This window comes from Callorhinchus milii, unplaced genomic scaffold, assembly GCF_018977255.1.
Source record: "Callorhinchus milii isolate IMCB2004 unplaced genomic scaffold, IMCB_Cmil_1.0 Scaffold12, whole genome shotgun sequence".
NCBI lineage: Eukaryota > Metazoa > Chordata > Chondrichthyes > Chimaeriformes > Callorhinchidae > Callorhinchus > Callorhinchus milii.
Genome location: NW_024704753.1, coordinates 10,313,366 through 10,330,185, shown reverse-complemented (window position 1 = coordinate 10,330,185; position 16,820 = coordinate 10,313,366). Strand labels below are relative to the sequence as shown.

Sequence of the window (16,820 nt, the reverse complement as noted above, 5' to 3'; positions counted from 1 at the left end):
TCTTTGACCGTGGCCTACGGTCACCTACCCTCTCTCCCCAGCTCAGGCTCAAAGTCTGCCATTGTTAAACGATCCGAAACACTGCCCAGGTGAACGTCAAGGTAAATCGGCAAATGAGATCAACGAAAGAAACAAAATTGAGACAGACTTGTTCAATCACACATTGCTTGAACCCTTGGATGGTCAGATTTTCACTTTTTTATCGTTTTGAGAAAAGCAAATGCCTAACTTCCTGCCCAGTGGCATGAGCTGTGTTGCCTGTCCTTGTCATGCAGGAAGTGACCTTGTGGCGAGCCAGAGGTCAGTCATCTTGGAGGCAAGAAGATCACTGAAAACCAGGGGAAAATCCCCCCAATTAAAGATGGAAAAAAAGTCAATATTCATTGCGGAGACACGTACATCCATGAATCGCGTTGATTTCTTGCCGGTCTCTGGGTGAGGCAGAAACTCATCACACTCCGCTGTGTTGCCCTCGGTTTCCTCGTACCTACAGGTGAGAGCGAGAGGAAAACTGTGAAAATGTGAAATTCCTGCTAAACATCAAATCTTTAATCAAAGGTGCCACGTCCAAGCGTTCATCTCCTCTGTGCTGCCCACCCTCTTCCTTCAGCATCTTAGGACGTCCTTCTGACATGAAAGGTGCTACACAAATGTAATTTGGTGTTGTTATTTGTTATTCTCCCCTCACCCCGGGCTCACATCATGGTGGAAACTGACAATGAGCCGGACTTAAGACAATTTTGAAAACAACTAACTTGTACTTAGATTTGCAGACCCAGTGTAAAAGAGTTACATGACTCTTTGGGTAAAATAAAGTTTCCTGGTGTCTGCCTCTGGACATACCAGAATTGTAATCAGTACTCTAGGTTTGATCTGACTAAAGCATTGTACAGCCTGAGTATGATGTCTGTTGGGGAAACTGCAGAATCAGAGGAGGCAGCAAAGGTCCTAAAGTTAATATAAAAACAATACAAAGTCCTGTAGCTTGGTGGTTAGAGCATTCACCTTGCAAGCGAGAAGACCTGGGTTAGATTCCTGGCAGGGCGAAACGTAAAGCAAGTTTCCTTACTCCACACACCTCTGTTTACCTAAAGGTAAGCAGCAACCTGGTTGGTAGATCACTTTCCTGGGAGTAATGATCCCTTTCAAAAATAATAATAAAGTTTTGTCACTCAATCCACGGCTGTTTGTGGGACACTGCTGTGCGGAATTGGCTGCCGTGTTTCGCCCACAAAATATACAGTCAATTCACTTTACAGACCTGGTGATCACCCGGGGACTCAGCGTCTCAGATGTCACCATCACTGACAAGGACATCTCTGACCACCATTTAATCTCCCTCAACTCCTATATCCCTCTCCCCGCTGTCTCCAAACCTACCACTATCTTCTACCGCCCGTGGAAGAAGATCTCCCCGCAATCCCTCTCTGCTGCCTGGAGTCCTCTGAATTCATCCCCCTCTGGCCCACCTCTCGCAACAATCCACTCACTGCACTCACTCTTCTCCACAGCACCCTCTCCACCACACTCAACGTCCTTGCCCCCCTCACCTCCCAAACTGCCTCCTATTCCCGTTCCTCACCCTGGTTCACCAGCCACCTCCACTCGCTTAAGGGCTAAGTGAAGGTTGTCGAATGCACTTGGCTCAAATCCGGCCTAACGGTCCACCGGCACATCTGGCTGGACCTCATCAAGAGCTACCGCTCTGCTCTTGCCTCAGCCAAATAAATCATCCTTCTATTCCATGGTTAATCCTGGAGGTGAAGGGCAATCCCAGGCTCCTGTTCTCCACCACTAACAGGCTCCTCCCCGCCACACCTCGCAGATACTTTCCTCCGATTCTCACTGCGAGAAAATGCTGGACTTCTGAGTCCAAAGTCGAGGGAATCCGCTCAGCTGCCACTGCCCCCCAACTTCCAACCCTTCCTTACCCCCACCCCACACAATTACCCATCCGACATTTACCCATCCCTCCTTCCACACCTTTGAACCTGTCACACCCTCCTCTGTCTTCAACACGGCAACCTCCATGAAATCCACCACCTGCTCCCTCAACCCCATCCCCACCCTTCTCCTTAAATCCCAGCTCCACCTCCTTGCCCCACTACTCGTCAACATCATGAACCTCTCCATGTCATCCGGCACTGTTCCTTCCCCTCTCAAAACAGCCACTATCACCCCCACCTTGAAGAAACCTTCCCTTGACCCATCACAGCTATCCAGCTACCGGCCCATCTCAAACCTCCCTTTTCTATCCAAGGTCCTTGAGAGAGCCGTTGCCTCCCAGCTTCGCTCTTTCCTCTCCTCACACTCCCTCCATGAAACCCTCCAATCGGGTTTCCGTGCTGCCCACAGAGCAGTGCTCTGGTCAATGTCACAAACGACAACCTGAACATGTGTGACCAGGGCTCCCTCTGTCTCCTCGTCCTCCTCCACCTCTCCGCCGCCTTTGACACCGTGGACCACTCAATCTTCCTCCACGGCCTCTCCTCCCACCTCAACCTTCAAGGCTCTGTCCTTGACTGGTTCAGGTCCTACCTTTCACACCGCCTCCACTTTGTCGCGGCAAATGGCTTCTCCTCCATCCCTCACACTGTCTTATGCAGTGTTCCTCAGGGCTCTGTCCTTAGTCCCCTCCTCTTCACATGCTCCCCTTGGTGACATCATCCGCAGACATGGGGTAAATTTCCACATGTATGCGGATGACACCCAACTCTACCTCTTAGCCTCCGCCCTTAACTCCAGGACTACTGGCGTCCTGACCGACTGCTTGTCCGACATCAAGTCCTGGACGAGGGACAACTTTCTCCAATTCAACGTCAGCAAGGCCGAGGCCCTCCTGATTGGCTCGCGCCAGCACCTCTGCACCTCGGGCGCTGGCAGCATCAGCATCCACTGCTGCACACAACCTCATTAAGCCAATCAGGAACCTGGGTGTCTTACTTGACCATGAACTGTCCTTTCTCACCCAAATCCGCGCCATAACCGGCACTGACCTTTCTCTTCGACCGTTCCTTTGGTCTCCCTCCCACCTTTCTGCCTTCCCTCACCTCTACATCACCCCTCCCCCATGCTCGGGCCCCGACATCTGACTGTTCAGCGCTTTGGGACGTCCTCCCGACGTGAAAGGGGCTCTATAAATATAACTTTGTTGTTGTTGTATATTCTGTGAAGTGCTTTGAGAAGTCTCAAAGACGTAATAAGGCGCTATACCAAATACAAGGATTATTGTTATTATGAAGAAATCTTGACAGGGAATAAAGTTTGATACTCAGATGTGTATAAGGACTGAGAACAATATCTTGATTGATCTTAAGGAATGTGTTACAAAACGTGGACCAGAAAGGGGAGTTGAGGTCTGTGTGTTTGGGTTCTGTGACAAGTTTGATCAAAACTTGATGGATGGGTTTAGTTCCTTTCTACTTATTTGGAAAATTGGTGCTTTGCAGTCTGGATGGGAGAAGATTTTATGAGTTTAAGGTGTCAATTAAAACCATTAACTGCCGGAGTGAACTTTTCACACTTGGTAACAGAGACTTCGAGAACAACTCTCAAATTCCCGAGATTAAACCTTGATAACCTATGGGGTACCCTGAGTAAGGAAACGGGATTGGATGGACCAGTCTGGGAATATGATTGGTTAATCGAATTTTGGATCTGATTGGACAAAACAACCTTTGAATTCCATTTTTGGTTGTAAGGGTCACATGGGCTCAATTGGGGTATAAATGAAAGAGGTAATGTTCGAATCGTTGGGAGTTGTGTAGAGGGTCAGCACACTTCCCAGTGAAATTAATATCGATTCTACTGTATCTATGGTCTCAGTTTTAAGAATAAATTAAGCTATTTGTATTACTTAATAAACCTTGGATTATTACACCACTGTATTGGTCGTCTCCATCTAAATCTCTTACAACACAAGTAATAATAATAAAACTCCTTGCATTTGATAATAGAGCCTTTCACATCAGAAGGAAGTCCCAAAGCGCTTCATAGGATATACTGTGAAGTGTAGTGACCGTGTATTTTGTGGGCAAACATGGCAGCCAATTTGCGCACAGCAATGTCCCACAAACAGCCATGGAGTGAGTGACTAGTTTTACTTGGGGGATTGTTGGCCAGGACACTGGGAGAGAGAGACTCCCTTCTCTTTTTGAATAGTGCCATGGCATATGGAGTCCTGTAGCGTATTGGTTAGAGCACTCACTCCTCAAGTGAGAGGACTTGGGTTTGATTCCCTGAGACATGTTTCCTTACTCCACACACCTAGCAGTAAGTAGGAACCCAGTAATTAAGTTGATTGGCAGATCGCATTTTGGGGGAAATAATCCCTTCAAAAAAAAATTATTTGGTCACTCAGTCCATGACTGTTTATGGGATATTGCTACATGAAACTGGCTGCCTCGTTTCGCCCACAAAATATACAGTCAATCCATTTTACAGTTTATTCTGCACTTTGAGACGTCTCAACAATGTGATTAGGCGCTATATCAAATGCAAGGATTATTATTATTTATGTATTATGGGATCTCTAACCTGATCAGGCAGATGGATACTTGGTTTAACATCTCATATGAAGGATCGCAGCTCTGACAATGCAACGCTCCGACTTGACTGTGGGCTCAAAGTCCCCAAGGTGGCTTGAACCCACAACCTTCTGACTCAGTGCTGAATCATCACCACATATTAAACCACAGATGTTGCCAGTCACTGACCTTTCCTGCTCCGTGGGCACTTTTATGGGAACGGTCAAATCTTCCATATGATTCCCGTTTGGGATCATCTCCACCGCATCCGGCTCCTTGTCTCCCTGCACGCACTCCATTCCAGTCACCTCGTATAGCGATGAAATGAGGAGGGGTAGGGTGGAGGGAGTCTGCTCTGTGTCCTCAACACGGCTGCAAATCACTGTCAAGACAAGACAACAACAACAAAATTACATTTCTATAGTGTCTTTCACAAGACAAGACAGGTGGGACCTGTACAAGGTGGATGGGTTACACCTGAACAGGGCTAGGACCAATGTCCTCACAAGGAGTTTAACTGGTGCTGTGGGTAACGGTTTAAACTAATTTCAAGGTGGGAAGGGAATCGGGATGTAGCATCAGAGAGGACAACAACAACAAGATTACATTTGTATAGCGCCTTTCACGTCGGGAGGACATCACAAGTTACATAGAAGGTTGGGAGAGACGAATAGCAATGAAATAAGGAGTAGTCCAGAAAAAGGAGGGATTAGATGGGGGAGAAATGCAGACTCAGTCAGTCTTGGAGTGCATGTGCGTAAATGCACGGAGTGTGACAAATAAGATTAGCGAGCTGCAGGATCAAGTTGAATGGGAGCTAAATATTCCTGGCGACAATGTATTCGGGAGGGATAGGGAAGCAATAAAAGGAGATGGGGTGGCAATATTGATTAAAGACACAGTTACGGCTCTGGAAAGGGACAATGTGCTGGAGGGTCCAAAACCAGAATCTACTTGGTTAGAGTTAAGCAGCAGAAAAGGAACTGTTACTCTGTTCGGTGTATACTATAGACCACCAAATAGTGGGAAGGAGGTAGACGAGCAAATCTGCAAGCAGATTTCAGAAAGATGCAAAACCAATAGAGTAGTGATAATGGGGGACTTCAATTATCTTAACATAGACTGGCAAAATAACAATGTAAAGGGCAAGGAGGGGTAGGATTCCTGAAATGTGTGCAGGATAACTTTCTGGATCATAATGTTTCCAGTCCAACGAGGAAGGAAACAGTGCTGGATCTAGTTCTGGGGAATGATGTGGGGCAAGTGGAACAGGTTTCAGTAGGAGAGCAGCTGGACAACAGTGATCACAACATCATTAGGTTTAGAGTGTGTATGGAAAGGGACAAGGAACAATCAAAGGTGAAGATACTCAACTGGAAGAGGACTAATTTCAGTGAGTTAAAAAGGGACCAAGCCAAGGTGGACTGGAAGGAAAGATTGGCAGATAAAACAGCAATGGGAAGTTTTCAAGCAGGAGATAGTCCAGGAGCAGACCAAACACATTCCCAGTACAAAGTACAGAGAAGAACTGAAAAAGGAAATAAGAGGGCAAAGAGATCGTATGAGAAAAGATTACCGGGTAACATAAAAGGAACCCTAAGGTATTTTGTAAGCATATAAAGAATAAAAGGTTAGTCAAAGGTAGGGTGGGTCCAATTAGGAACCAAAGAGGAAATCTTCTTGTGGAGGGCATGGCTGACGTAATGAATGAGTACTTTGCATCTGTCCTCACAAAAGAAGAGCATGCAGCCAATACCACAGTATCGGAGGAGAAGGTAGAAAAATTGGATAAGATAAGAATAAGCTGAGAGGATGTACCAAAAAGCTTGTCATTGATCAAGGTAGATAAGTCGGATGCATCCTAGATTTCTGTGGGAAGTAAGGGTTGAAATAACAGAGGCTCTGGCCACAATCTTTCAATCACCTTTGGATGCTATGTTGGTGCCAGAGTACTGGAGGGTTGCAAATGTTACTCCCCTGTACAAAAAGGGGCAGAAGGATAAACCTGGGAACTACAGGCCAGTCAGCCTAACATCAGTACTGAGGAAACTTCTAGAGACTATATAATCTGGGACAAGATAAATTTTCACTTAGAAAAATATAGGTTAATAAAGGACAGCCAATACAGATTTGTTAAATGCAAATCGTGTTTCACAAACTTGAAAGAGTTTTTTGATGAAGTAACGGAGAGGGTGGATGAAGGTCCTGCAGTTGATGTAGTTTATATGGATTTTCAAAAGGCATTTAATAAAGTGCCACATAAGAGACTTGTAAGCAAAATAGAAGCCCACAGTATTAAAAGGACAGTGGCAGCGGATACAGAACTGTCTGGGAGACAGAAAGCAGAGAGTGGTGGTGAACAATCATTTTTCTGTCTGGAGGGAAGTGTCCAGTGGTGTCCCCCAGAGTCAGGATTAAGATCACTGCTGTTTTTGATCTATATAACTGACCTGGACTTGGGTACAGGGAGTACAATTTCCAAGTTTGTAGATGATACTAAGTTAGGAAAAGTAGTAAACAGTGAGGAGGACAGTAGCAGACTGCAGGGCATAGACAGACTGGTAACATGGGCAGACAGGGGGCAGATGAAGATTAATGTGGAAACATGCAAAGTGATGCATTTTGGGAGGAAGAATGAGGAGAGACAATATAAACTGATGGTACAATCTTAAAGGGGTGAAGGAACAGAGAGACCTGAGGGTTCATATAGGTAAATCTTTGAAGGTGGCAGCACAGGTAGGTAAACCTGTTAAACAGCATACGGGATACTTGGCTTTATAAATAGGGGCATAGAATACAAAAGTCATGAAGTTATGATGAACCTTTATAAAACACTAAACACAAAATACTGCAGATGCTGGAAATCTGAAAACAAAAACAGAAGTCGCTGGGAACACCTGAGAGTTCCTAGCAACTTCTGTTTTTGTTTTCTTTATAAAACACTGGTTAGGCCTCAGCTAGTTCAGTTCTATTGTATTCAGTTCTGGGCCCACACTTTAGGAAGGATGTCAAGGCATTGGAGAGGGTGCAAAGGAGATTTACCAGGATGGTACCAGGAATGAGGTATTTCAGTTATCAGGAGAGGCTGGAGAAGCTGGGATTATTCTCCTTGAAGCAGAGAAGTTTGGAGGAGACTTAATAGAAGTTTTCAAAATTACGAGAAGATTTGATAGGGTGAACAAGGAGAAACTATTTCCACTGGTGGGTGGGTCGGTAACTCGAGGGCACCGATTTAAAGTAGATGTTAAAAGAAACAGAGGGGAGGTGAGGGGAAATTTTTTCACACAGCGAATTGTTTCGATCTGGAATGCATTGCCTGAAAGGGTGGTGAAAGCCAATTCGATAACAACTTTTAAGAGAGAAGTAGATAATTTATGGAGGAGGACAAGTTTGCAGGGCTATGGGAGAGAGCGGGAGAGTGGGATTGATTTGGGAGGCTCTTTTGAAAGAGCCGGCACAGACACGAAAGGCTGAATGACCTCCTGTGCTGTATAATCTATGATTCTATAATAAGAGCTTTAAACAATCACAGGCCCAATGTTCATTGAGATTCTAACACATCCTGATCTTCACTTTGCTTTGAACTCCACAGCATTTTGTGAATTAAATGGATGAGATTCAGGAAAAGCAGAAACTCTAACTTGACCTTGCTACATGGAACTCCAACCTGGACTCCCTCTGACTTATTCCTTTCCTGCCTCCCTCTATTCATTCAAAATCACTGTCAGGACCTACCTATTTGTCCCTTCGCCCCCACTTCAGCTCCCACCCAGCTTGAGTGCTCAATCCGCAGTGTCAATCATTTTGGGATGATCTCCCAGTGTGTAACTTGCTGTGGACATAATAATAATCCTTGCATTTGATATAGCGCCTTATCACGTCTTCAAGACGTCTCAAAGCACTTTACAGAATATACTGTAAAGTGAATTGACTGTATGTTTTGTGCACGAAACACAGGAACCAATTGCGCCCACAGTGCCCCACAAACAGTTGTGGATTGAGTACCAAATCAATATTATTTTTTGGAGAACTTTATAATAATATCTGATGCAGCACCTTTCACGCCAGAAGGATGTCTCAAAGCACTTCACAGTATTTACTGTAAAGTGTAATGCGTGTATTTTGTAGGCGAGCACTACAGCCAATTTGTACACAGCAATGGCCCATAAAGAGCCACAAAATGAATGGATGATATTATTTGGGGGAATGTCTGCACTTTAGCACCGTTGACTTCTGCAATGTAGCAAATTTCCAAAAATGTTCCTATTTATAACTTGTTATAAATCATGGCATTAGCTGAATCTGCTCTCTATCCACAGATTCACACTCCACCTCACCGCCAGTCAGGAACCTGGGCGTCTTGTTCGACCCTCAACTGTCATACCAGGCTTACTCAGCACCAGCTGCTTAATCCAGGTTCTCGTGCGAGGGGCCTTGGCAAAAAGAGGTGTCCACTGTAAAGATGACTCCGCCCCCAGGGAGCTCAATGGTAGGTTGGAGCCCTCCCTTCCCTGTAACCGCTTCCCATGTTTACCACAAATCCACCTCACTGCTTTCCATATCAACCATATAATAATAATAATACTTGTATTTGCTATAATGCTTAACCACATTATTGAGACGTCTCATAACGTTTCACAGGATGGACTGTAAAATAAATTGACTGTATATTTTGTGGGCTAAACGCGACAGCCAATTGCGCACAGCAATGTTCCACAAACAGTCGTGGATTGAGTGACCAAATTATTATTATTATTGTATTTATTTGCAGCCCTCGGTCAGATGACAGCCTGTCAGTCACATCCATTCCCATGTGCGTAGGTTTGGTTGGAGAACGGAATGCTGTTTGTGGATGAATATTTGAACAGTTCAATGCTGAGTCTGCGAACTCTACCATTTTCTCTTTGGAGCCTGACTGCCTTGTTCATGAACCCTCGCCTCCAAACTATTTGTTTACCTTCTTTTTTTCCTCTCTTTTTCTCTCTCTCTCTGTAAATCACGTTCATACAAAGTTGTTTTCTTTCACTTGAACAAAATCCTTGACTTTGCTTGTGACCCCGTTGCCAGTGCTGGGGTCCTGCTTTCCATTAATGCTGTGCTCCCTGTATTAACTGCACTCTGCTCAGCTCAGTGTAACACAGACCTGGTGGCTCTGCTCAGCTCAATGTAACATAAGACACTTGGTGACTGAGCTGCTCATTTTACCAGCCAGGGACCTAACCTCTGCTCTAACTTGCCATTCTCAGATTCATGTTGCTTAAAGTGGAGATCTCAGACTGTGATTTGTGATCGCAATCTAAGCCAACAGTGCAGTGCTGGGGAACCTTGTTGGAGGAGCCGTCCTTTAGAGGAGATGTTAAAACAACTTTGTGTCTGCCTGCTTGGGTGGACATTTACTTGAAAAGAGAAGAAAATTTCTCCCAGGGTGCCGGCCAACAATTCTCCAGAAAAAATGGTCATTAAGGCTGATTGTGGGACATTGCTGTGGACTGCTAAGTTTGCCTAGTGGCTCAGATGTATTGCTGTGTTGAGGCATTACTTGTAATAAAAACACTCCTTCTTCATTAGTCAACAATTAGAGCCCAGGGAACAGTTTGGGTTTGGAGAGTCATTGGGGTCCATTATGAGCCTTGTTTAAATCAGATGTAAACCATGCGTAAGCTCTATGTACACCGTATGTAGGCCATGTGTAGACCATGTGTAAATCATGTGCAAAGGTCGTCATTAATTAATGAAAAGAAGGGAATGATTAGGTCCTCCCTTGTCTCTGCTTCTCTCCCTGTTATATAATCCTTTAGCAGAGCAGATGAATTGCCCCACTCGCACAACACCCCCACCCCCCCCCACCACCACCACCACAGGGCAGGGCAGGGCAGCAGGATCTAAGGTCCTGTGAAGCTCAAAACTGTGAGCCCACACACTACACACAGGCTTTGTTCCTGTGGTTTCCTCTCTAGCTGCCAGTCCCAATCACACTATTGGTGCCAGGGCTCGGGCATAATGCCCTTCGTTCTCTCCAAACATCATGCACCTTCCTCACATCGCCCTCGCCATCGGGGAAACAAGGTAAAGAGGGTGCCCAGGGAGAGGGTGCCCCAGGAGGAGAGGGTGCCCCAGGAGGAGAGGATGCCCCGGGGAGGAGAGGATGCCCCGGGGAGGAGAGGATGCCCCGGGGAGGAGAAGATGCCTGGGGAGGAGAGGGTGCCCAGGGGAGGAAAGGGTGCCTGGGGGAGAGGGTGCCCGGGGGAGAGCATGCCCAGGGGGGAGAGGGTGCCCTGGAAGAGAGGGTGCCCTGGAGGAGACGGTTCCCTGGAGGAGAGAGTGCCTTGTGCCCTTCACTCTCTCCCCCCACCAGGGCTTCACTATCGCACCTCTACACCCAGTCCTTCACTCTCCTGCCCCCCCGCCCTTTACTCTCCCCCCCACTACCCGCCCTTCACTCCCATCCTCTCCCCACCGGGGCCCTTGCTCTCCTCTACCCCACTCCTCAGGTTCTGTATCATTCAGGGCGCCTAGCAGGACAGGTCAGAAGGCTGGAATGGTTACTAATGATTGTGGAGGCTGTGATAAACACAATGCCTGTGTTTACTGGTGTGAAAGAGCTGCCTTTACAGCCTGCCTGAATAGTATCACTGTTCACAGGTTTCTGTGCTCGCTAACAGTGTGAGGCTGAAACCTGCAGCCCCTGGTGATGTGCATCCCATTGAGATACCTGCCCCCAAGGTGGCTGGAAATTATACAGGGAGGAAGGGCTGAGATAGGCTGTGTAACAGACACAGAATGGCTGAGCTGAGATTTTAAACAGGGTGAACATGCCACCGGCAGAACATTTTGTCTTCAAATGTGAGATGTTTAAATTCAGTCTGCCTTTGCAATTGATTCGTTCTAAGAACTCGCAAATCTGGTTTCCAACATAACAATTTTTCCATTATTTCACAACATCTCCGTCCTTCAGTTGAGACGTTAAACTGAAGTCACGTCTGCCTGTTCAGGTACAACAACAACAACAACAAGATTACATTTGTATAGCGCCTTTCATGTCGGGAGGATGTCCCAAGGCGCTGGATAGTGTACAGCATTTCAGACCCGGGTTGGGGGAGGAAGGGAGGGGAGGGGAAGGAGGATGGTCGATGGCATGGTTGAAGAGGAGGGTCTTGAGGCAGGACTTGAAGGAGGCTAAGGAGGAGACGAGGCGGAGAGACCGGGCGATGGAATTCTAGAGGTTGGGGGCAGAGTGGCTGAAGGCTAATGGTGGGGTGGGGGACGTGGAGCAGGCCTGAGTCGGCTGAGCAGAGGAAACGGGCGGGTTGGTAGGCGGTTAGGAGGTCGCAGAGATAGGGTGGGGTGAGGCCATGGAGGGCTTTGTAGGTGAGGACCAGGATCATGAACTGGATCCTCTGAAGGATAGGGAGCCAGTGGAGTCGGGCGAGAATGGGGGAGATGGGGTCACGGAGTTTGATGCGGGAGAGGGCACGAGCTGCAGAGTTCTGGATTATCTGCAGCCTGTGGAGGGAGGAGTTGGGAAGGCCGACAAGCAGGGCGTTTGCATAGTCGAGCCTGGAGGTGATGAAGGCATGAACAAGATGTTAAAGATTCCATGATACAAATTGCCTTCCGCGTTTCTCCACAATATAGACAGAAACTACACTTTACAGTATATCCTATACTTTGAGATGTCCTCACAATATGATATGCCGCCAGCACAGACATGATGGGCCAAATGTCCTCCTTCTGTGCAGTATAATTCTATGATTCGATGAAAAGCATTGCATCAAAGGATTATTATTATCCAAAATTTTGTATGCAAAATGGTCTTGAAGGCTCTGCGCCTTTGGTCACCTTCCTCCCCCTCCTCCTGGCTCGGTCCCGGGATCCATTACTGTAAAGCGTTCTGAGACGCCGTCCAGCGTGGAGGGTGCTATATAAATCCAAGGTGTTGTTGTTGTTGTAGGCTAAGATTGGGTGACAGGCCTGTGGCTCTCTAGACAGTCGTCACACAGATTGTTCACAAGATCCCAAGTTTAGTTTATAATAATAATAATAATCCTTGCATTTGATATAGCGCTTTTCACGTCGGGAGGACGTCCCAAAGCGCTTCACAGAACACACACACTGTAAAGTGAATTGACTGTATATTTGTGGGCGAACGCGACAGCCAACGACACCTTCCTACCGGCCCACCAACACAGCATCGTGCTTTTTAAATCAGTCCCAGTATTCTGGCCACAACCACTCTTCCTGGTAACAACTACAACAACTTGCATTTATATAGTGCCCTTCATGCAGGGTAGCGTCCCGAAGCGTGTAACTTGTTCCAGGCATTAATTATGCTCTAATGTGAAGAAAAACTTTGTGGTGTAAAGTTCCCTTTACAACGCTAAACCTGTGTTCTGCTACATTGGTGCATTGTAAAGTAATGATTTGCCACATGAAGCATCTGCAAACCAGAGCCACACAAGTCTCACAAGTATTTTTTCCCACTGCAGATTTCCCTTTATTCTGATGTTGAGCCTTTTATTACTGAGGCTCTGTGGCACTTACTGAGTGACTTCTCCGTCACTCGTGAACATGTCATTCACAGAGGGATGCTATACAAATGTAATTTGTTGTTGTTGTTCTCCTCTCCTGTACATTATAACCTGGGATGCTGCACCTTTCAGTCCTCTCTTTCCTGCCCCAACTCCCAGCCTGCTCAGGCTCACACTCCATCGTTATAATGCACTTTGCAAAACACTTTGCGACTTTTATCTACGTGAAAGCCATTGTATAAATAAGGTCACAGCCCAGCTCAGCCTCACGCACTCTCATCTCTGAGTCAGAAGTATGTGGGTTCAAGCCCCACATTGGGACTTTGAGCTCACAGTCTAGGCTGATGCTCTCCAGTGCAGGGCTGGAGGGGGAAGCACTACACTATTGAAGGTGCTGTACTTCAGATGAGATATTAAACTGAGGTCCCGTCTGGCTGTTAGGTGAACGTTCCCATGGCGCTATTCCAAAAGAGAAGGAAGTTTCTCTCTTCCGGTGTCCTGACCAACAATCCCCCAAATAAAAAATTGGTCACTCATTCCATGGCTGTTTGTGGGGCATTGCTGTGTGCAAATTGGCTGCCTCTACAGTCTACAGTAGTGTTGGCCAACCTGTCATCCACAAGGCGTCAAGAAGCGCCTACCCCCCCACCGAACATTCACACGAGTCTAGGTAAACCCATGTTCAATTGGTAGTGTATTTGTTTCTTCTTGATTGAATATTTTTGGATTTATGGCATCAATCGAGAAATATTCAATCAGGAAAATGTATAAAGGTTGGCCACCAGTACTCTACAGGAACAGTCCTGTGAAGTGATTTCACAGAAGACGTTTTGATGACGTGTATAAATTGGCCGCCTCTACACTCTTCACAGACTGTGGGGACAGACAGGCAGAAGACCTGACCACAATGGTGGAGCTGGCAGGGTGGGGGATGTGGAACAGGCCAGTGGCTGCCAAGTTGAGAGAGGTTGCTTGCTTTTAGAAGGTCAGTAGTGTGGAGCAAGACTCTGGCTTTAAAAATTATGTTGAGGATCTTGAACTCAAAAGACTCCATTGTAAATATCTCCACTGCTCACTGTAGTCATGGGGGGTGGGGATAGGGAGAGGGGAGAAGTCGCTGAGGGAGAGTGACACGGAGAGAATGACGTGGAGAGAGAGAGTGTCCCGGGAACTGGGGTGGCTGTGATCAGAGGAACTGAGCAAGCGGTGCCTGTGAGCTATGACAGCCTGACTGCCCTCAGCACCGACCTACAGCATCAGTCCTGAGCAAGGTGGGGGCGGGGGGAGGAGGAGTGGGAGCGGGGGGGGGGGGGGGGGGAAGGAGTAGTGGGGGAGAGGGAGTGGGGTGCTGGGGAAGTGGGGGTGGGTAATGGGGGGACATCAGCGGGGTGCGGCACAATGTCACAACAGACCACCAACGGTACCTGTACTTCGACCCCCATCCTTACCTACCACCAAGAAGTGATGAGCAAGAGACTCCCCCCCCCACCCCACACACACACGTCTCTTGTTTACAGTTTACAGGCGACAGTTTCGCCCACAAAATATACAGTCAATCCACAATATTCTGTGAAGCACTTTGAAACATCTCAAAGGCGCTACATCAAATGCAACGATTATTATTAATATTAGTGGGCAAAACAGCCAGACTATCGTCACTCAGAAGCTCTGCATTGGCTGCTCACACACCACTGAGGATCATTTGTTGCCACTCTTTCTCGTGGACAGACTGACAGTGCCCAGAGTGTGGCACCAGCCAGCATGCCAGCCTTGCCAGCCAGCCAGCATGCCAGCCTTGCCTGCCAGCCAGCATGCCAGCCTTGCCAGCCAGCCAGCATGCCAGCCTTGCCTGCCAGCCAGGCTTGCCAGCCAGCCAGCCAGCATGCCAGCCAGCCAGCCAGCCAGCATGCCAGCCTTGCCAGCCAGCCAGCCAGCTAGCCAGCATGCCAGCCTTGCCAGCCAGCCAGCATGCCAGCCTTGCCTGCCAGCCAGCCAGCCAGCCAGCATGCCAGCCTTGCCAGCCAGCCAGCATGCCAGCCTTGCCAGCCAGCCAGGCTTGCCAGCCAGCCAGTGGTGTGGTGTGGTTTGTGGGCTAACAGTCAGCATCTCAGGGTAGCCCAGGGGCTATGATAAGTCTTGGACACACACCCAGAGACACTGACACACAAAGTTCAATTAAGTTCACATATTGAATTTCATACCACACAAGATAAGGAGCCCGGGGTCAGGTGAGAGCTCCTCACACTGACTGACATCTTAGCTAACATTTGCGGCTAATCTCTTCTGATTGCTGGGCTTATCTGGGTCAGGAATAGCATTAACACAAAGCTCGTGTTGAGGCTGTTACTGATTTTAGATACTTCAGTAGAGACACGAATTTTACAAAGAACTTCAGCAAATTGTTGTCGTCGTCCGTGTCCCCGTGTTGGGTTGGGCACCCACTATGTTATATATATTCCCGCAAAAATAAAAATAAATGGATCAAAACATCCCATTTCAGATTTCACCCTCAAGTTTGCTGATGGCATTTTAGCATTAGCATTGCAAAGCAATAAATAACGCCTCTTACTTACCCCGAGCTGTGCTGTGCTGTGCCGAGCCGAGCTGTGCTGAGCTGTGCTGAGCCGAGCTGTGCCGAGCTGTGCTGTGCTGTGCTGTGCTGAGCTGTGCTGTGCTGAGCCCGAGCTGTGCCGAGCTGTGCTGTGCTGTGCTGAGCTGTGCTGAGCTGAGCTGTGCTGAGCCGCCTCACACTGTGCTCTGGTGCTCTCAAACAACGATTCACAACTGAGCGCTCGGCAGCGGATCGCGATCTGTCCCCTGTGCACCGCCGCTGTCGGTGAGCGCGAGTGTGTGAGCGTGTCAGCGCCCCCCACCCCCCACACACCGCTCCTGTCACTCACACCTCTCTAACACACCCCCACACCCCCAGCGTCACCACACACAGGACAGTCATATCATTCATTAACTCCTACACAAAACAAACCTTTACACACACACGACACAGAGCTGCTTACACACACACACGCAGACCAACACAAACCCGCTTACACACTCACACAGAGCAAAATATAAACACCAATCCCCACTCTCTCCTCCCTGCACCAATCTCACCCATTTATGGGAGTGAAAGAGTTTTTTCTTATTTCTGACTTGTTTTTCAATACAAACTGCCTTCAGGACAGAGCCGGGAGGCAGTGTCGAGAGCTGCTCTGAGAATTCTCGGCTAACAGCCCCCACTGAGCAGTGTGACTAACACCCACCACTGCCTCACTCAGCCCATCCGCCCTCTGGACACTTACAACAGCCAACTCCGACTGTTATATTCACATTTCCCCGCTTTCTTCATTCCCTTTATTTCCCTACTTTCCAAGTATTTGGGGAAGTGTCTGATATACTTAGAATCACCGGGATCAGGGGGTGTGACAAACACAGAAACCATCACCATAACGAGCCGGTGTCTAACATACACGGAAACCCATCATGGTGATCAGCTGAGAGTCTGGCACATGTGAAAACCCAGCACTATGCTTAAAGGTCTACAAACCAAATAACAGAATTCACATATATGTGGTTTGTGTGTGTGGTGTGGACTCTGCCTGGAAGAATGTGCTCTGCTCAGTTAATCCCAGACAGTATTCGGTGCAGGTAGGCAAGAGCCAAGGCTTGGGAACACCGGCCGGTGTGTTGAGGTAGCTACTGGAGTTTTACCAGATAAACCATTGAGAGTGTTTGTAAGTTTCCTACTGCTTTCCAGCTTGGACTACAT

At 47.6% G+C, this 16,820-nt stretch overlaps 1 protein-coding gene across 1 annotated transcript in view; it reads right to left on the bottom strand.

Annotated features, from left to right (window-relative positions):
- slc38a3b (solute carrier family 38 member 3b) overlaps nt 1-4,908 on the bottom strand; it is a 49,606-nt gene extending 44,698 nt beyond the window's left edge. The window contains exons 1-2 of the mRNA XM_007890230.2: nt 4,716-4,908; nt 400-487 (exon numbers count right to left, since the gene is read on the bottom strand). Coding sequence (XP_007888421.1) covers nt 400-487; nt 4,716-4,825 — 198 coding nt within the window. The 5' untranslated portion in view covers nt 4,826-4,908. The remainder of the gene's footprint in view (nt 1-399; nt 488-4,715) is intronic.
- Nucleotides 4,909-16,820: the final 11,912 nt, after the last annotated feature.